We start from the raw sequence: 21,998 nt of genomic DNA on the forward strand, positions 1-21,998 counted from the left end.
TTTTTATTTTTGACCATCATAAGTTGTTGGTGTTGATTTTTTATTTTCTTTCATTTCTTTTTCAGCTTTTTAACGTTAAACTTTACAGAAATTTACACAACATTATATATCCTATAATTAAAATAGATGTATATGTATATACAGGCGAGAATATTGATTTGTTGCTATTTATATTTATGTAAATGGATGTAAATTTGTTGCTAACAGAGGAAAACTGTTCTACATGTGACAACCCTGCTTATTAGTAGTTATACGAATTTGATCAGTAAAAGCATTAGAGGCAGAGAGTAGCTTTTATTTGAACGGATGTAAAAAATAACCTAAGCGAATTTTTCTAATTATTTCCTAAGAGTCACAGGTCTTATAAACTGAAGTTTATATGAAGCAAATGAATTCTTGAGAATTACGTTGGCCATTCAATATTGACTTCAGTTATCGCTGCTTAACCATGTTTCTTACCATCCAGATCTTCTGTCTAGAACTGAGCAGAAAACATTAGATCGAAAACTATATTGCCCTGCCGTCTGCTGCAGTTGGAAATTGTTATTTTCTATATTTTTGCTGCCGTCGTGGAAAAGTATTGATTTTCTTACCACGAGCTGATCAACAGCACATCCATTATTTAATTTCCACATCTGAAGCGTGGCGCCGGTATTATTAAACCCGGGTTTACACTTGGACAAGAGTAAATACATGTATCACTAGGATGATCACTAGGGTTTTTTAAGGTCAACAGAAATTTCCGTAATCATATTATAGTGAATTAAAAAAGACGATCCTGGGTTGATTACTCATAAAAATATCTGTCAATGGTTGAATTTACTTTGGGAAATGTTATTCTTTCCGTGCTTCTTTCTGGATGCATATACGTGTGTATGAGGTTTTGGTTGCATTTGTCTATTCATATATTAATCATGATCACTTAGTGTGTACATAAACATCTATATATATATATATATATATATATATATATATATATATATATATATAAAAGCACGTAGCTATCAGCGGCAGTGTCACTCCTAGAAGAATGATTGACAATCACCTGTACCCCTTTTCTGTGCTCTAAATCTATACAAATTGAAGAAACAGAGGTCATTCTTAATTGTCGATACATATATGATCAGATAGCTTTTGAATGCACCACCACTTAGCTTATACGTAAATTTCTTATTTCCGTTTTGTTAACGCTACGATGATCAACAGAGTCATACCATTATTAGAACGGCTGCTGCCTTAAAAAAATATACGTTTCTCGCAAACAGCATCTACGCTATTTCATTTCAAACACCAAACGATCCTAACAACGATACATCGCAAAAAGGTAAGAATTGCCAACAGGGAAAGGTGATTAAAGTAGTTCATTTTTTACAGCGTTGACTTTATATTTCTATCTATCCATCTATCCCTTTCTGAGTCTATCTCACGCAAAGGTGAAAAACATCCGTTACGTTTGCGTTTATGATAATCGCAATCAGTACTGTAGACTATGCAGCATTTTCGCAGCTAACAAGGCACACGTAGATTGCAGTCGCTTCGTGCCTTGGTAAAGGGCAGGGTGTATCGTAAGAAAAAAACCAACTTTACGTTGTTGTTTTAGTTAACATATAGAATTTGAAGTAACCAACCCCACCTCGACATAGTGACACCATTATACATTGATTCCTCAGCACCGAATCGATTTTGGCGCGCCTGTTAGAACGCAGAAGAAAAAATTCATTTCATATAAACCGTAATTAACATGCATTCTCGTTGTTGCAATACTAGTAGCAGCAATACTACTTGTAGTGGCCTACGTGTCATAGCCCAAAACAGGCGTAGATATGTGACAAAACACCTTTACTTACATAACATGTTATTACTATGTTCAAAACTTCGTTATCAACAACTATACGTATATATATATGTGATCACGGTATCGATCTCCATTCGTCGTCATCTCTACACTTCGAAATGAACAGTGTGTGTACATGCAATCCTTTTCTAACAGTTGGATAATAATAACTGGTAATAACTTTTAACTAATAGTCTTAACTAGTCTTAACTTCGCAAGATGTATTCTGGAAAGGACGCATAGGCCAGAATGTTCGGCTTTTTGCCACAATCGCCGTGGATATTGCGTGTCCGTCATAGGACCGTATCTACATTCTCTACACTTCTCTTGGTGCTGTTTTAACATAACTTATTATTAACATTAACTAATAATTTGTCATATTATTTTTTTGTAGGTCCATCTGCGAAGTGACTGTATACACAACCGCAAACCATTTTTGCCGCGTCCGTTCCAAAACACAATGAGGGTCTATACACGGGTGCAGAGTAGAGCGGCTGTCACTGCTAAAAAATGTCTAACGCGTACAACACAGAGCTACCCATTATTTAGTCTCCATTGATGTCACTTCCGTCCCACGTCATATCTATCGCCAATGGTAAACGTTCTGATTTTTTATTTTGCTTTTTCTAACGCAATAAACAACAGACGTTTCCCACATGTATACAGAGACTACTAAGACAGCAAAATAATAACAGCATTATCAGCTCGAATACTCACTCACGTTCGTAACAGGCAAACATTGATCAAAACCAGACAAGACGGGGATAGCTCACACCGTATTGAAACCGTTTGATACAGAACGGGCACGATAATGTTAACACAGTAAGTCCAGCAGCACAATTATTAAGTACTCCCAGTGGAACAATGTTAAAGAAATCATTGTCTTCGTTCAAATTCGTTGGCAAAAAGGGCTCTTTAGTCTTTCTGCGTCCAGTTTGACCAAGGAAAATCATACTTTACTCTAACTTTCCAACATCACTTCGAACCTATAGCTCAATTTAGGGCGTAACAAGAGTTACTTAGTTTTAGAAATCACTCATGTCACATATATCCATTGAAAGAATGCGCTATGCTGGAGAAAATCGCAGACTATGTCTATTCATTTTCACGATTGCAGACAGAAGGCAACGTGCACTCTGATATAATATTGAACTAGAGTTCTCCACTGTTGCAGGGCGATTGCATCAGTTAGAAGTATTAATAGAAACAGTAGCATCAGCAATATGAAACAGTCATTCTATTCCCCATTTTCTGTTCCCGTACTCAACAGCACACAGAATTTGTGTGTAGATTTCACTTGCTTTAAAATCATATTCACATTTAAAGCAATAGGTTTTGTTCATAATAATTATAGTCACCGGGAAATTTTAAGTTGTACGGCAATTGCGTGTATCTGAGTGCACTGACTTATCAGACAATTTTCGCTGGATATTTTGGACTTCGTTACATCTTCGTGCAATATCTCTTACGTAGTCTTCGGAAGCAAATATCTTTTTGCCCGCAACAGGTCTCGTTCAGGTACAGCATTCTAGAAGGGCAAGGCAAATTTCCAAGTGGCGCATGTTTCACTAAGAAGTAGACCAGAATAGTGCTTTCAGTTTTCGACCGTTGAAAATGCCTCGTATTTTTACTACATTGTATGTTTTTCTTCACCTTTTTACTATACTATATGTCTTCACCCTGCCTTCTCATCTTCGCTGATAAACACTGTCATCATATAGTTTTTGATCTTATTGTACATGAAGTCGGCCTTCTGTGCTAACCGCTCGTTAGTCGGATATCTCCGTACGTGTCGAAGCGTATTTAGAATCTTCGGGAATCTCATCAAAGCTGGAGCCGTGATGAAGCTTCCTTCCAGCACTACAATCGCATCTAATGCACTATCTGGGTCCATTCCTACAAGCGTCAGGTATACAAATAAAAACAGTTCGGAGAGTGAGTTGAGACCTCGATGAGAAAGTGCATAAAATAAGCCACTGCCAAGCTAAATGATAAACCAAATTAAATGACAATTACGAAAGTTAAAGTGAACTTCTGGCATGTATGTCGAACACATCGAAAGTCTTCTGAAAATATGACGTACGAATTAGCATCAAGCATATCTATGTTGCACTTACGTTCGCCGCCCATATTAGCCCGAATCTTTTTATCAGTCAGCTCTAGAAATGCCACCTGTTTTTTCAGCTCGTCGGCTGATGGGGCGCCTCTAGCTTTGCTTTCTTCTCGAAGTGTTTTTGCAGGCTCAGTTGTGTCCTCTGATGAGCTCTTACTCGTCCGACCATCCTGTTTCAATGATCTCGCCTGTTGAGACGAGAGGCAGATACAACTGTGAAGTTGCGTCTTAAATAATCGTCCAGCTGCAGGTTCTTTAAAGCTCCAAACATGCTTTCAGTCGTACACTTTTTTTTTTTATCTATCATCAAGTAATACAAACTAAAATTTACACTTTTCATTCTAGGTCGTATTATTACAAACGCACATTACGAAAATTCTTTTTTTTTTTTTGATAGTACGCAGCCTCGGACTCTATTCGCCAAACACCTGGCAGCTAGCTAGTACTCAGTTACAGCTAGTCAACCTAGACTATTTGTCAAAGGGGACATATCTTTCGTGTTCTATCAAAGAGATGATTTCGAGAACTTATTCACATAAAGCAGATAGATGAAGCTGAAAAAACAACCCAAAATGCTGAATAACATTGCACCAATAATATTCACCAGACAGTGAACATATTCATACAATGGTCCGGTTCATCGAAAGACGCAACAGGCCAATAACCATAGAATCGCACAACACTATTACACAACCTATCGATCATTAATATCGTCAACAAGCGTGTGCCACTCACCTGAACGACAGAAACGGCAACGGGCTTTGAATTGACAACAAGATTGGGATTTGTCTCAATAACTACCGAAAGTGACATATTCGGCCCGGGAGTATCATCTTCGCCTTGAGACAAATGATCATGTTTCCTTGGGCTTCTGCGATGACATTCGCTACACACTTCATCCTCGTCTTCGTCGCCTCTGGCGTGAGCCCTAACTTCTTTAATAGGCGCTCTAATGTTACCGACACCGACCTTCTTGCTACTAGCGCCTGTGGTAGCCGCTTTTGAGCCATTCATTGGCGGCCCAGATTTTCGTTCCGTTTCTGAATTTATTGCTGTGATCCGTGTTCGCTTCGTCGTCGGGGAATCCGAGCGTTCACTTTCAGCGGGCTGAAATCAATGTAGGGATGCTGGATATTAGAAATGATATATTATACTGTAGGTTTTTTTTTGGTTATGTCCGTGAAAAATAGCGCTCCGTTATTTACTCACCTTCATAATAATAACCATAAGCGTTATCATTGTCAACGTTAGCAGCTCACTTGAATTGATGATTACTGAGAGTCAGGTAGAATGTGTATACATGATTTTTAAAATTTCATAGATATACAAAATACATATGATGACATTTTCTCATCACTTACGGGTAAGGTCTTTCGCCGGCCTTTCGGAAGCAGCTTTTTATGTTGACTTAAAGACGTCGCAGGTTCTGTTTTTACGACATTTTTTCCACTAACTGCTGGTCCATAACGTCGCTCTTTCTTCGCGTCAGGAGAAGGCGTCTGTGATTTTCGTGGCGATTTCGTCTCAATTTCGACCAATTCGTCATCGAGTTTCTTTGGCTGTGAAAAACGGACATGAATGCGTTGATGAATGCTAGTCAAGTAAGGCGTACCCTACCTATTGCCACGTTTCAAATCATTCCGGACAAAAAACTTATAAATAATCCCTATGCAGATAAACATATTGAATACGTTTATCGAGTTAAGGTCAGTTAGCATCAGAGGATTATTTCAATAGCTTTTTGTTTTCCTAATACAATAAGCTAAAAATGGTGCCAGGTTGAAATTTAAATAAATCATCACTTTGACCAGATTAACCCAAAATAAATTTTTACGTTTTTATTCCCGACGCGCACGTTAATAAGGTCGTGTGAAAAGAACCTGTAACAATATACCGATCTATTTGCTATACATCATAAAGATATGCTTACGGACAATAGATCAAAGTTAAACAAAACTGTCTTTCAAAGCAAACACGAATCGGGATTATAACTAGTACTCTATCAAAAATGTATAAAGATCCTGTATCAAATATGTGCTTCTATTCACCTTGATTGCCCTGCCAGCTCTGCTATGTTGGAGTGGCTTTTCTTCCGGTGAGCTAGAAACGGCCATAACGTCAGTTTTTTCTGCAGGCGCCTCAGACCGTTTTCTCTTAGGGCTGACGTGGGCATCCCGTAACGGAGGCCGCGTTAGAGAGATCCTTTTTTGTTGTTGTTGCGGCTTTTCACTTTTTTTATCACCTTTCCCGCCAGCTGTAATCGGATCCGTTTTTCGCCTAAAAAAAAAAGGCTAGGTACGTTACTACACATGAATTATATGCACATAAAATTCGTATCGTATGCAATAAATTATAGACGATTTAGCTCAATTAATCATGCTAAATATTCAATAATGCATAATAAGAATTTCTATAAAAATTTGTAAGAGTTAAGTCTGTGATAACGGTCACAGACAGTTTCGATCTCGCGATATCGAGCGCGAGCATCGACTATCCATCTACTTTCACACCTAACTTTGTGTCGCGCATAGCACTAACCTTTCGGTATTGTCATTTGCACTTGATTTTCTTTCAGGGATTAAACTCTTTTTCAGCGTCTCTTTTCCCGCTGGACCTCCAAGAATCGTAGTTCCTACTGCCGTAGCTGTTGCTGACCGGCTATCCTTGACTTTGGCCTCTTTTGCCGTAACGAGCGTAGTCTTTGTCGTTTCTTTCGTGAATACCTGTGTGACCTTGACATTTTTGACGGCCCCCTGAACGCCTGTCTTAGCATCTTTTACTACGCAAGCTGGCGTCTGCTCCTTGGCTTTGCTGTCCTTAGCCGATGGTTGTACTGGAGTAAGGCTGGAATCTTTCGGTTTTTTCTCGCCACCAATGCGACCCATAACGTGAGTCACCGGAGGCTTCATACCTGGTCGCTTTTCGATCTCTTCGAGCGCCTCCATAAAAAAACGTTTTTTGTTCGGCCGCGCAAAGCGCGCCTTGTTCTCTTCGTAGGCAAACAAACATTTTATGTCGATAATACCCACTTCGTAGGTGCCGAAAAACAACACTCGATATCTGCAACAGTGCACGAAAAATCACCAATATAGGCCTTTATTACGAAGTAACAGGAGGAAGCCACATACATGCGGCCCTATACACCAGTTCTTTTGTTGTGTTTGAGGTCTCTGTACAAAATTCAAGTTTGATCATTGTAGCACATTACTTCAGACAGATATTCTGTATGAACTATCCGGCGGAGCCTCGAAGTATCTCTAAAATTCCGTGCCATGCAGAGGAATGGACTGATATGTCTTCAGTGTTTATAATTAAGATTTATAGAGTTAGTACTGGTTAGTAAAAACGTTCAAGACTAATTTTTTTTTACGGTTCATTATAAACCGTAATGACTATTCCTAACGATATGCAGCTTTCCACGTAGAAAAGTTGCATTCGATCACACATATATGCATATGCAGACAAAGAATTTTATTATCTTGATTGTAAGTTAATCTCTATCCGACCACCCAGTTCGGATAAGGGCTTTTCTTCTGCATGTGGACAAGATAGTCTTCGAAGCAGCTAGTTAAACTATGTACCTCAAGTGTCTTGGAAGTTTCGAATACAAACAAATCTATCACGCACTTATATACAAAGTCGATTCAGTAAATTCTAGGAAAATATGGAAACCACAAAATAAGAAATTTTAATTGCATCATTCAAATGCTTTTTTTTTTCCACGTCTTGATATAGATGACACATGTGACACCTTTTTCTTGCTTGGTTATATTTGTAAAATGTAGAATTTTAATGTCTTTGATCTTTCCAATTAGCTTTAGTAGATCAAACATTCTTTCTCTCATGTATTTTTCAGTCATCGGGAATATTAGAAATTCACAAACAGACGTACTAGAAAGTTCAAAGGCGAACACTTTTGAACAGTTTTACTGTAAAATTTGTAGTATACAAAATGCTCACAGTGTAAACATGAACGACTAACTAGCTATCTAAATACGAAATCCAAACCAGTCAAAGGAATCAGCACCTAGCTTTTGCCTAGATTTTTCAAGCTCTTCTCTGTTTTCGCCTATTCGCCTCATGCTAAGTATATATTTTGAAGAAATTAAACCTTTTCGACTCGATCAGTTCCTGTTGTTAATACTTCACACAATAAATGTAAATTTGACCAGATTCTTAATGGAGACCGACGTTCAAGTTAGCAAGTTATATCGATTTCTCAGAAAGTCGGAAGTCACTGTGTTTTTGCACTGCTCCCATTGCTTAAAGTGAAATCTGTAACTTACTCCATTGAGTTAAATCAGAGTTAATGACTGGACATAGCAAATAATGGATCCTTTTAATGAAAGAGAACCCGACAATCATAATCCATTTATAGATTTACTACACAACCTGTGTAGATGAAGAAAATATATAGGTTCTTATAACTGACTAATCAACCTCCATACATCATATACGTTTGTTTCTAATACAAAACTAATTTACTTGGACAAATAAAACAACTTTAATGAAACTGCTATTTAGAATAGATATATCTTTCTGCCTGGACCGTAGTAGCATCATCGTCATAGGCCGTCATAAACACCGAACAAGGTTTTCTTCGAAAATGTATTTTGGGAAAATGTTTTTAGATGAAAGACATTAGTCGATGTTTTTTTGCTTTTCAGCTCAGTAGCACAATTTGTATGAAGCCAACTAAGACAGCGAAAATCAAACGATAGATGGAGACAACATTGCGCGACGTTTTTGATAACAAACGCTAATACCTAACTCAAGTTTTAGGCCACTGGCTCTGCGACAATAAGGGCAAGTCAGCAAACGGCCAATTGAAATACATGGACCAAGTCATTTCGTCTCTCTTTGCGTGCATAACATTGTTACGGATGTAGATAAAATAGACCGACAGACAGACGTTCAGTCTTGATAATATCTACAAAAAAAATAAATGGCAAGGCAGTTACTACTTTAGAGAAGTGTTAAAATTTACAGATATCCCAGGATAAATGTAGGCTACGCTGGCACGCACACAAAAAAAAGTAGTTCATAGTATCAATTAAAAGAAGTAGTTGAAGAAGCCGAAATAGAGAATAGGTAAAGTAAAGAAAATGGTAGGGACGAAATTTCGATTTATGTCATCGGCGGTTTATCAAAGACCACTCTAAGAGGATCGATGAAAATTTTATATTATGGCAAAAATTACGCAACTGTCAAATTTGCCGAACGTTAGATATTGACTTTGGCAACGTCCGCATCCATCGATGAGTGTGTAAACAGGGACGGTAGTCGCGGCATCGTATATAAGCATCGCTTAAATAATGGTGAAATGAATGCTGGCTAAGAACACAGTAAGTGGCGAGCACTGAGGAATGCAGCGCGGAAAGCAAAGAGTACACATTTTATCCTTAACCTCAATAATTAAGTATTGTTATCGCTTCGATTACATTTAAAGTAACGTTTGATAGACTGAACATTTGATATCGCTGTATCCACCTCTTCGTAGTGAACGAATGCGTTGCAAATGTGCGAACTTTTCAATTCAGCCAGGAACAAGCTGGCCCGTTTGACTCCGCAAACCAAAAACGACACGGCGCGTACTCTAAAAATTTGGAGGCCGATCGGCCGTGATGAATCATCGTGTCTTGAGTGTTGTGTTCGTCTTCTTGACAGCGCTTACGTATCATGTGTCGCGTGCTTCACGATAACGATTATGCGGGGTGCGGGTCAATGAGCTCCGTAGTCTCCATACGATATTCTACAATAGTCTACCGGTGATCGACAGCGCAAAAATCAAGCAAGAGCAAACCGTAGCTGCTGTCGCAGCTGATTTCAAATTGCATCGTGAAACACGTTCGCCCATAATTCCACTTTGAAACTCTAATTTGCTGGTTCTTTTTCCATTTATACCATTGCTTTCATACTGTTTTCTCAGGATTAGGATTTCTCAGTTTGCCTTCGTCGCTATGGGCAAAAATTTCGACACCGGAATAAAAAATAACGCAGGAAAATTAAAAGTTAATTTACTTCAACATCGAGATATAACCAATTGCAGTAGCGCTGAGTTGCCGATCGATGGCCGACAGCCGCTAGTTTATGTTTCACGGATTAACGTGTGCCTATGTATGTGTGTGTCTTTCTAGCGGAAGAACGAATAGACGATGGCTTTCCATCATTTAAAGGAACGTTGCTAAACAGGCGTTTATCTTTCCTGAAATTCTGCTTCTCCACATTGCTTTTTTCGATCGAGCCGGATAGACAAATGACCTTGGCATCGACAGACCTAGCCGCTATGTAGTGGCCGATACGACCAGACCAACGAGGCCGGTTATAATAACGGCAATGCAGTAGTTCATTATATTCTATCACCTGACTTGGGGGGTGAGGGAGGGGCGCTAGCGGCGAAGATAACAGGGTGCTTGTTGTACTGAAGAGCGGTGGATTATAGGGCAGTTTTGATGGCAAGAATAAATACGCATCTTGTCGTTGTCGTCGTACGAGTACGCACAGATTATCCACAATGTTGCGGTTTTATATAATAGGAAAATTGTATCTAAGTAGTATGTGTAATGCTATGGGATGTGTGTCAACAAATAGAGAAATGGGCAACGACAGTTTTTTACAAAAATTGATTTCTTATCTTTCTTATAGTTTCGGTCTGCTTTACATGAAGGCGATGATTAGCTTTATTAACGATGTTAATAAAAAAAAAGACACCGGGAAAATTGGTCTCACGCTTTTCCACGTTTTTATATATATATTAAAATTGCGAGGGCAATTTCATTCCACTTCCTGTATATTCAAATACACAACGCCGCGCGTGAAGATGCTCTCTTTGCTAGCGGTGAATACGTCAGTTATTAAGCCAGTCTCATTATGCGACGTCGCTTATGGGTATTCGGTTTTTTCTTGAGTTCTATTCAGCAAGCACGAATAAATGAAAATGCTTGAACCTATATTGAGCAAATACACAATCAATCAAATTAAAAACCTTCTTATTGGTAACATTTGTAGACTTCCCAGTTTATCTATTTTAGTCAATGTCATATATGATTCGTATAACGATCTACCCTTAATCGAATGTTATATGATAGTTCGTAACTATAGGTAGTTTGATTGCCGCAGCCCAAAGCAACCCATCCGCTCTTCGAAAGAGTACTAGAATCTATGCTATTGCTTTAAAGCGAAATGTTCTCAGCTTCAAGTCGGTTACTGCGTTAGTTAATAGTTGTTTAGGACGGCGGACTTCCAGCACGAAACGAGGTATGTCTACGCCCAGTTTCAACCATAGGCCGATTTAAGTGTCTCCAAGTTCAATGGGCAAACACATTACCCATGCACCCTTGCGTGGGCATTCTAGGTGCTCTAGTGGTTGTTTAGATTACGAAAATATTTCATTACCCATATACAACTACACATGAAATATCTGAATACAGATTCATGCTCCCTGTCTGTTTCTGTGAGATCGCATGATTTACTGGAGGATGGAACTATATTTTTCTACACTAATCGTTTTCATTGAATATCATCTCCATTGACAAAGAAACATAAACTCACTTATCTCCAGGACGAACTTCTTCGACGCGGGCTGGCCAGTGTGGATATCCTTTGACTTTTGCAAACACCAGCGCCCCCTGGCCCAGGCTGCGCTTTACTGCAGAACTCATTATGCCACAATCTTTCACGTAACGTCCGCCCTCTGTTTACCTAACGTCGCGTCGTGTTGTCTTTTTGCTTTACTTGCTTGTTGTAGGCACGTTGTTGATCAATAGACAACGTTGACGTAGACACGGCGGCACGGATAACGATTAGACGGTTGGTCTTTCCACGCTGTTTCGTGCCCGTGTCCACTGTAACTACCACGGACGAATCCGGAGGACGGAGCTCTCTGTCCCACCTCGGCTTGCAGCTGCTACTGTCGTTTCGTTCGTTTGTAGATCGGCCGCTAGCTACTGAGACTGATTATGGCGGGCGGGTAGACCGCTGCAGCAGCGGCAAGTGAAGTTAAGATTTGTCCTCGTACGACGGCCAAGTGCTCAGGCACTAACTTTGCTCCCACATATGCTTCCACTAGCGATCCATCTTCCCGGCGACGAGAACGGAACCGTCCCTGATCTTGATTCCACATACACACACACATACACACGCATACGCACACGGACATTCGGTTAGAAATGCTACTGCGGCCGTTGTTGTTGACACTCGCTTGCTGGTGAGCACCCTTAGGACAAGAGGCTAATCTAACTTGTAACTTGATGGGGCTGTTGTGGTCTATTAGATCAGTTTGCTACTTCGAAGCCCCAATTGTACAGCTACTGCATGTAATGTATACAGCAGCGACAAAGGAGGTATAATTCAACTAACAGCAGTCGTATTAATAACTGTTATAATAGAACGACACGCTCTGGTCTCGTATATCTGAACAGCTCTTTTATACAGTCGTTCGCGTGATGAGGAAGCCGTCAACAGCGACGACATGAGCTGTTACCACGAAATGCTGCGACAGTAACACGTTGATCATTATCTTAACGACGACGACGATGATGATAATTTGAAAAAGATAATAGGAAACAACAGGAGAAAAAGACGCGAGGGGAAACTTCCACCCGTCCACCCACAACTTTCGATTTTGTAAATCAGCGGCAGCGCCAATGTTGGGCTACATTCGGTTTCAACACAGGACAAGTGGAAAAAAAGCAGCTTGACTTGGCGGGCGGTACACTGGATTGGGACAACCAGCAAAACAGGCAAAAAGAGCCTGCTAATAATGTAATGCTTGAGAAGAGGGGCAATACGGGCCAGTTACTGAGTTGATGGCCGCCTCTAACATTACTCAGGTCCAGCAAGTCCAAGAAACGTTATACGGTCCTCCTGCCGCTCTTTTGCTATTAAGGAAGCTGCTCGTCATTCCTGCGAACTAACGGGCGATAACCTAGGCGTCGACAGGAGAGCGCTCTGTATACAGTGTGAGCACCCTGTCTCTACCGTTCACTACCACGACTTGCAGCACCCAGCCTCAAAGGCGCTCATTCGAAGTGCCCCTTCCACAGCTGCAGCGACTGTTTGGACTATAGAGCGCTAGCAGACTGCCAGCAGCAGACTGAGCGATTGTTGTGTTACTATTGCCAATGCTGTTCGTTCTTCCACTGCAGCTCCGATAGCTATTACTACGGCGGCAACACTCCTGCTACCTACCGTACCATCAACAGCACAACTATCGCCACAACAAAGAACTAGTGAGCAATAGATACGGCAGGTGCGCACCGGGAGTAGCGACAGCGAAGAAGCAGACGATAACGATCAACAAAGTGGGCGAGAAAATAATAGACGACAACAGAAGCAGCCGCCACAACAAAAGCGGAGTATCTCCAGTTACAAGCAATCGCGACGCAGGCGATGAGGAGACGGTTGAAGTATTTGTGACCGCAGCAGTTAAGGTTGAAGTAAACAAAATGAGCAAGCCGGGGCTCCGAAAAAGTGCCTGTCTATTTCGAATGCATTTACATAAAGGCAGCCAGAAGCAGAACATACTAGACATTAGGTGCGTGAAAGATTGGTCTATTATAGAGGCGATTCGATGCGTTTATGCGTGCCAATAAAATAATAAAGATCAGGTACAAAAGCTCATTCCCGTAATAATTTAACAGGTAACGTATTTGGCTGTTGTAGTTAAGAACATGCAGTGGTCTGGATTCGGATCCGGGCGCATAGACCTCATTTCGTGCTAAGAGGTAGCCGTCTGATGGAATGTCCGATGGCGGTGATAGACCAAAACTCAAAACATCTGGGTCCGAAACGGAAATTTCGTTCCAATCGTTCTGGTGTCTCACTTTAATGATCTGCATATATGTATATATAGAGTGTCCAACAAATATATACAGTTTAAAGAATTCGAACTTCGGTTTTCATCCACATTCGATTCATATTATGTGAATTGTAGAAAGATAAAATGTACAACTTTTCATCCCATCACAGATGTTTAAAATGATTACTATAATGATTTTGATGATGAGGATAATGGTTTTAGTCCGTAAAATGCTGATATTCACTGAATCTATAAATTTTAATAAACATTTCATATGCCACTCAATCGCGATTCTGATGTCCTACAGTTACGTCGATTTTCTCATATAGATATTGTTTTGAAGGCGTGCTCAGGAGAAAAAATCAATTGGCATAAAATCTAAGGGACAGGCACGGTATTTTATCGGTCTCTTCGTTCAGTTTATCTCTTTAGGTTATGCTCTTACATTATGATGAGGTATGCGGGTTCTCTGTCATATTGCAAGTAAAATTCGATATATTCACCAGAGTTCTCCCAAATGAACAAATTATTGCAGTAAGTTCAAGTAAATGGTAGCAGTCATTGTACTGTCCAATTAATCTTTTGCTTGAAATGCCGCACCGCACTGCAATCCGTTATGAGCATGATGTTCTTTTATTTGAAGTTATCGAGAATTATACACCCGGTTGATTGAAGTACCATTCACAAAATTGTGCCCTGTATCATTCTAAAATGTAACTTAAAATTACAAAAATTAAATACTTGAATTGTAATGTAAGTTACAATACGGAAACGGTATATTATGTTTTCAAAATACGGTAAAAACTTGATTTGTTTATTCTAAGATCAATACCTTCTAATTGTATTACAGATTTTTGGAATGTTTCGCTCTATCCTTACAATGAAAATATTTTTTGGCTGATGAAGCTCGTCAATGTTCTTGATCTTACGGAACGTTGTCTATGAATATTTTAAACTATAATTATTTCCAATTTATTACATCACAAAACAAAAAGAACGAATATAAAAGTTACGACCCGTAAACAATGTATGCATTTTTTAGTACACCCTGTATACGTATAATTCTTCGTACGTATAATACTTCGTAATACGTATAAAGCTATGCTGTGCTGTGCATTTACAAACTGAATGTTCTAAAAACAGATCTGAGTAAGCTGTCCAATTCAAGATCTTCAAAAACTTTGAATTTGCTATATTTTTTTTTTTTTCGAAATGCTTTAGCTTAATGCAGTCAAAAGTTTGCATATGTTATACAAAAAAACTGGGGAGTACGTATCGAATTCTCATGTCTCCCAAATATAGTTAGAGTCATTGGAAATTTCGCTACAGCGTTGTATGCACGATCGACCTTTTGAAAATATTATAAATTAAGAAAATAAGAATAATTACTATATTAAATTTGGGTTTGACAATTATATTAAGTCAGTATTGTTATCTTAAGATTGTATTTATTTGCATAATTTTTGTGGTTACCTACTCTTCACATCTGAGATCGTCCACAATAAATTTAATTTCCTTATTTTTTGCCGAATGCAGGTCATATATACACAATATATATACACAAATATATTATTAAGCTTATTAAGCAAATAAACAATTATAATCAGGTTCAAGATCAGCCACTATCATTCATCAATGTCATCAAATTAGTTAAGTAAAGACTCCCTTATTTTTATTCGCGTGATGCTCGCTGTCAATTTTGATTATCTGTGGGCGATTTTGGAAGCTAATACTAGCATCGTAAAATAATTTTAGTACTCATGTTTCATGCTCATCGTCATTTCATTTTTATTTTTTATATAATGGACGAGAGAAATCACTCGAACATAAAATTCAACGATATAATGATTGTATTGATTTGACCATCATAGCAAATAATGACAATAGCCAAATAATAATTTTTGTATGCATGGCGAGTTTTTCAGATAAATCTAATCATTTTTTTAAAGGTACAATAATCAATCAGACACGATAACCCATTAACCCCTAAATCCTTTTAGCAACGAGCTAGCGAGCGGGTCGTGTCTTGTGTGCCGCAAGCGAAACCATTCACATCATCAGCTGGTCTAGGCCGTATGCCTCACAATTGCTACTATTACTCTCAGTACTATTAACAAAAAATCTGAGATAAAACACAATCAATGGCATATACAGAGACAGAAAACATCAGCAGCAGTTGCTCTCAGCACTTTGTCTACTTGTAACGAGCAGACGCGAGCGATCGGCTCCTACCTCGCAGCGCAAGACGAAGTAGAAAAACCCGTAAAACAGCATCATTGTTTCTGCTACAGAAGCAGACGAACCAAGGGAGAGGCGCTAATAATAACAACAGCAGCAGCCGCTGCAACAGCGCGCAGACAAGCTAGAATAGTGAACATTACCACCAGAAGGTGCAATGAGTGGTATCAACGAGACGTATTTCGCGAGCCCAAGCAGCAGACGACGACCGGGTCGCAACGCATACGGCGGGTCCAGAGCGATCAACGGATCATAAGGCGGGGCAAAGCGATAGTCTGCGCAGCGGCGGCAACAACCGCAGGAGTAGCTGCGGTAGGAGCAGAACTGCCAAAGATCTCTCACTCTATCATCACAGAGAACAGGACCAGCGGCGGAAATCAAGACACTTCCTATGAAGGGAGTTGACACAGTTAGCAGAAAAGGAGAACCAGCAGAGGGAGCAGCTGATTCAGTAGCACTAGCAGTACTACCGGGGGCAAGTAAGCAAGCCAGGAGGCAGCAGGGCAATCTCCCGAATATACATATTGTCCAGCTGGTTCGCTACTGCCCGTGTTCCTTGTCTCGACATTAACACGCATAACGACAACAACGACAACAGAAGAGCGAAGGGGCTACTGTGTCTTTGGAAACGTACGAAGTAGAAACAGCTACAGCGCCAACAGCAGCAGCGGCAAAAGCGAGAACTGAGCTGGTCTGAGATAAGCAGTACGAAAGAACGGTCAGAGAAGCAAAGGGGGCACTGAAAAGCGAACAGAGCTACGAATCGTGTAGTCGTTGTCTAACTCTCGGGCCGTCAGAGTGTCTGCATTGGCCTGCCTGGCCTGCTATGTTTTGTTTCATTTTCATTGTCGCCCTTTTCATCTCCTTCTTTGTGTTCTTCCGTTCCCATCGTCGTTGTTAATGTTTTTTCTTCTTTCCACTGTGCGATTGCATTTTGTGAGATCAGAGTGTTTTGTAATGGCAGTTTGTGCTCTTGTGCCAGTGAACAGCGACGGCGACGACGATGGGCGAAAAGTAGACGATGATATGAATGTCGCGTGCTGAGCGTGAATAAAAAGTATTCCAAAGCCATCGTGTCTCGTAATCGAAAAAACCCTACAACAGCAAGCGTAATGTCAACAACTGCGACCATAACGATCACAACTCAAGTTGAAATTGTGTTGTAAAAATATGACTTTAAAAAGAGTGCCGCCACTCGAACGTCTTTTTAATGCTGTTGTTCGTATTATTGTTGCCTCTCATAGAATTTATTAGCGTATAATTTAATACGAATTTGAAATACTACGTTTGTGTCAATGTCGTGCAACGTTTGTATCATTGGTTGGAATATTTTTGGTGCGTATTGTTTGAGAAACAATAGCTGTGGTTGTCCTGTCAGGATGGATGTCGGACACCACTGACAAGCCCATCTCGACCCCATTTGCCGTGATTGATCCTATTATAACATTAGGAGACGCCAGTACCACTCAGGTGAGTTGATGATGCCAATCACTACAGAGTTAGGATAATATGATTCGGTCGTACAAAATGGGTTATTCCTTGCGAACCCAAATGATTGCTAATATGGATATCATTAGATATCGACAGTGGTTTCATAGGTGTCGTCGAACACAAACTTTCTCACGCATCATTTAGAGTTCTTTTTCTATTTTCGTAAACAGGCTTTCGTCATCATGTGTTTTCCTACACCAGTAATTTCGGGCCTCTTTTTTTTATTGTTGCTAGCTAGAGATCGCAGTTAAGGTCACCTAACGATAACATGTAATTAGGCGGAATCATAGAGTTCGAACTGGAATGTATCCAAAGACAGAGCTGCAAAACGCAAGTACCTTCTACAATGTCCTTGCCACATACGAGCAGAAAGCCCACGCGGGCGTTTTAGTGAGATGAAATCAATTTGATTTGAAAAGTCTTTGGACGATTTGACGTCATATGGATTTGTTAGCGTCATCATGTCTATATTACCATCGCTCAGTAATTCGTGTGCGCTCAGTAATTCGTGTGTACTATCTCGAGATCATTCCATAGCTAACGATGGCCATCTCAAAAGGGAAATTCAGCGCACAATTTTCTAGATCGGTATTACCTATCGCTGCTAAGTCTGCATTCCCTAGCAGCTAGCGTCCTTCGAGCTCCCGCGCTATTTCTGTCTAGTTTTGCCCTGCGGTAGCCGCGAAGTGGCAATTGGTACCTCATCGTTGCTTTATGTCTGGCGTATTCGGTGAGCATTGCCGCCACAGAGTGAATCGCGTCCAAAAGCTCTATACCTGTAGTCCAACAAATAATGGACAAGAATTCTGCAAGAAACATTATAATGTTTATCCAATACTACAATGGTCGTTCATATTCGTATAGGTTGTAAACATTTGCTGGTCATGTTCCATTCGGAGGCATAATTCGACCTCTGCTTTTGACAGATCCGTTGACACTGGAACCATCCACGGTGCCTAAAACCTGCTTTTCGCCTGGCTGATACGTACAGGATAGAATAACGTCAGTGGTCAGATGCGCTATGGAAGAAAATTAAACTTCCTCCTGGCTTGGCAACGTGTGCCCTCGGAAGTTGCAGTGGTATCATATGTACAGCAAGACACCGGTTTCGTAACATTGTCTCAATACCGTTTATCCAGATGTATAAATGTGCCTGAATTCAGATATAGCATACGCGGCATTCACCACGAATTATGAAGTTTTCTAAACAATGCCTTCAGAAGCTATTCAGTACTGTCCAATATACTTTACTTATGATTTCGATTGCGGCGCCTTTGTCGTTCCCCCGGTTGTTTACTTGCTGTTACTGCAAGAAACTCTACACGCAAACGCGCAATTGATTCGGTATATTGTTGAGATAGATTCTCTCAGCAATATACCAATATATCGCATCGTCGTTATTATATGCCAACACAAGGGCAACGGTGAGTTCCCAGTTCATTCTGTCACGTCCGAACGTGACAATAATGAGACAATAGTTAACACTCCGCCTATCCGCCTTTGTCGGTCGGATCTGGTTCTCTGTCCGCCTGTTCTGGGCTACTACGCCTAACAGTCCGTTTGAGGCTTCGTACTGATTTGGGACGCCGTTGGCAGCGGGCAGCTGGTTTTCATATACAGATGGTCATTACAAAGAAGATAGCTACAAAAACAAGGAAGATAACTAATCACGACGTGTACCTTGGAGTTGTAGTATTTCTATTATTAATGCTCTAAGATCCGCCAACTAACACAGATAGCTTGAAGCCGCAGTCGAGGAAGACCGACGACCGTTTCAGCGCTAGTAGAAGAAGCGGCACGGGGTGACGCGTGCGTCTCTCCTTTCGGGTCCCGATTTCGACAACAGACCCTCTTATTGCTACTGGTCTTGTTTGGCTGGGAGACTCTGTGCATAGATGCTATGAGGTGCACAACAGTCAATGGGGGTTAAGACGGGCATCGTTAACGACCCCATATGTTGCCAACTCACAATCAATATCATGGAAATAAAAGTTAATGGTTGGCAATTCGTTTAAGCTATGAAGTCAAAACACGAAACTCAGTTCAAGACGACTAAGCGTAATTGGGTAATAGGAAAAGGGACGTCTTAATCGTCATTGGTATGTTGATAATGGAAATGGTGATTGAGTAATTATTCTATTGATTGGGGTCGGTAACTGACCGCTGAGACGGTGTGGTATCACTGAAAAAAAAACACTGGTTTTTGCCGAGCCCACGTTTCCTGCTGAAAAGAACATTCTACAGTTTTCAGGCTTTACTTTAATGATTGCTTATCTGATCGATCTTATTAAAATAGGTTAGGTGGCTGTCGAGCGCCATTGTAGCACCGATAAGGCACGCACAAGGGATCGCTGGTCGTGCCGCTTAGTATCAAACCGATTTCGTTTACTGAATGCTATAAGTCGTAGAGGGTGCAAAGATCAAACTAGGGTGGAAAATATACGATTGTAATATTACATGTTGATATTGTTCATCGAGCCTACATCGAATTCTCTAGTAGCGAGATCGTTTCTTAATATATTATTTTGCTTTAAAACAAATGTGATAGAGTAAACATTTTCTGTGAGCCTCTACTGTCAAAAAATAACGTGACTATGCTAGGTTTTTAATGGTATATATTAGAAAAAGGTGATTTTATTTGTAAACGATTGACTTTTGCGTTTCGAACGAGAGGGCTAATTTGTTTGCGTTGTTATCCAGGGAAACCAATTATTCTTAAAAACAGAAATTTGTCCTTAACCGGATGCCCTCAGAGATGGTTCAGCGTAATTGCTCGAAGTACACGTTTCGTTTCCTCGATGCAGAACTTTTTTTCTATTCTGCCTCAAGGTCACAGTTTTTATATGTATGTTTGGTTGTGAAGGAGTCAGGCGGAACGAAGCAAAAACATGGAGAAGGTGAGGTATCCTTAATCTATATTCCAATATCCTGGTTGATATTTCCAAAGATCTCTTTAGAAGCAATTTACTTAAGATAAACTTTGGCTTTTATTACCAACCGGCGTTTATAGGATTACAATAGCCCTTAATTTCCTGTTTGCTACCTGATTTGTCTTTCTTTAATTTCTCTATAAAACAGCATATTTCGGAGTATGCTAGAATAACGTAGACTAATTACGTCGTCACTTGGATATCATGTGCAGTTAGACGTTTTCACAAGTATACTCAGTTCTAGCTGGCTACAATTACTTTAAGTCTTGTCTATATATATATTTGTTCCTAAAAGGGAAAGTAGTCCGATGGAACTTTTATCGACGTTAGTATTCCTGTATTTTCCAACGACAGGTGTCCTTTGTATATTTAATTTGCCTTTTTCTCCTATACTAAAAAAATCTTAGACAGTACGGGCTAATTGAACAGAAATCTATATACATTTTAAACTGCCATAGAAATTTGTTCCACCTCCTAGGTTAAAATAATGAGAAATCAGAGAGCATAAACATATTTCCTGATCAAATGAAATGTTCCAGTTAAATTGTTTGGCTGTGTAATTCCATCAGTGAGGAGAGAGGAACGTCAACGTCGCAGAGCTTCAAAGAGCGGGAGCCTGCTACTAGCATGCGACGATGGAAATACAATGGAAATACAACAAAGAGTCAAATCAAGACCAGCTCAGCTTTCTCTTATAGAGAAGACTGAAACACGAACTGTGCCGTCATAAACTACGTAACCTGAGCAAACTTTGAAGTAAGTGTCAAGGATATGCGCAAAAATTCTATTAGAGATTTTTGGCGAATCCTTTTAATACTGAAAGGCACGATCTTATGTAATCAGAATTTTTAACATTCTGGTATAATTTGAAAAATGCGAACAAAAAAAATCCTATGGCAATTTAAAGTGTATATAACTTTTTCGATGCATCCTCGATGTATATTTACAATAATTTGTGAAGCAAACAACAAACGGGGTTTCCATCTCGATTGCCGACTGTAATATACAATAAGAACTACTACTAATTTTATTGGCAGTTCCGATCTTTACCGGTACGTAGACCTTTTACTTCTGATCGTGTTCTGACTGATGTTGCTATTAGTGTTTTTTTCTATTGCATAGGATATATAATCGCCATACTACTTGACGATTTGGCAATTTCTAGGAAACTGGCATATGAACAAAATTTGGAAGGTAAAGATCCTATGAAAGACGTAGGTATTATTAAAAAAAATAAGCCTATGTTAGCGCAATGGCCTCCATGAATGGTGTCATAGAAATCTGAAATCATATTACCACTTAGAGGAAACTCATGTGGGGGAGATTTTCATTGGCTGAAAATAGGCTGGGGAACCCCGTATATGGCTTCGTATTGGGTGATATTTGGTATATACAGCCAGCACCTGATTTGTGTAACGATTTCTTTCAAGTTAATTTATGTATCGAAAGGCAACACAAGTTCCTGTATAGCTGCAGCTGTTTTGTCCGGACTTATATTCCATTAATGCCTGCAATGCTGTCATTGAAGATCCAGGTCGATTCGGAGTAAGGTGTTAGAGAGGAACCGGGCACTGTTATTAGGCAGGAGGAGCT

At 39.9% G+C, this 21,998-nt stretch overlaps 2 protein-coding genes across 5 annotated transcripts in view; one reads left to right on the forward strand and one right to left on the reverse strand.

Moving 5' to 3' along the window:
- On the reverse strand, positions 1-11,618 carry LOC111271916 (uncharacterized). The gene is made up of 7 exons (XM_086973093.1): positions 11,499-11,618; positions 6,486-7,007; positions 5,996-6,224; positions 5,309-5,506; positions 4,683-5,054; positions 3,952-4,135; positions 1-3,730 (listed from the first exon to the last, which is right to left on the reverse strand). The coding sequence occupies exons 1-7, from the start codon at positions 11,606-11,608 to the stop codon at positions 3,510-3,512; spliced, it is 1,836 nt and encodes a 611-aa protein (XP_086829219.1). The 5' UTR covers positions 11,609-11,618; the 3' UTR covers positions 1-3,509.
- The window catches only part of LOC111271911 (uncharacterized), a 23,763-nt gene continuing 13,376 nt past the window's right edge, over positions 11,612-21,998 (forward strand). The window contains exons 1-2 of one of the 4 annotated variants that reach the window (XM_022852962.2): positions 11,612-13,482; positions 13,611-17,454. The gene's annotated coding sequence lies outside the window, so the exon portion shown is untranslated. Of the gene's footprint in view, positions 13,483-13,588; positions 17,455-20,921; positions 21,162-21,998 lie in introns of those variants that run through there. The other 3 variants (XM_022852958.2, XM_022852957.2, XM_022852960.2) reach the window with 3 other exon arrangements.

Source organism: Varroa jacobsoni, unplaced genomic scaffold, assembly GCF_002532875.2.
Source record: "Varroa jacobsoni isolate VJ856 unplaced genomic scaffold, vjacob_1.0 contig01255, whole genome shotgun sequence".
Lineage (NCBI taxonomy): Eukaryota > Metazoa > Arthropoda > Arachnida > Mesostigmata > Varroidae > Varroa > Varroa jacobsoni.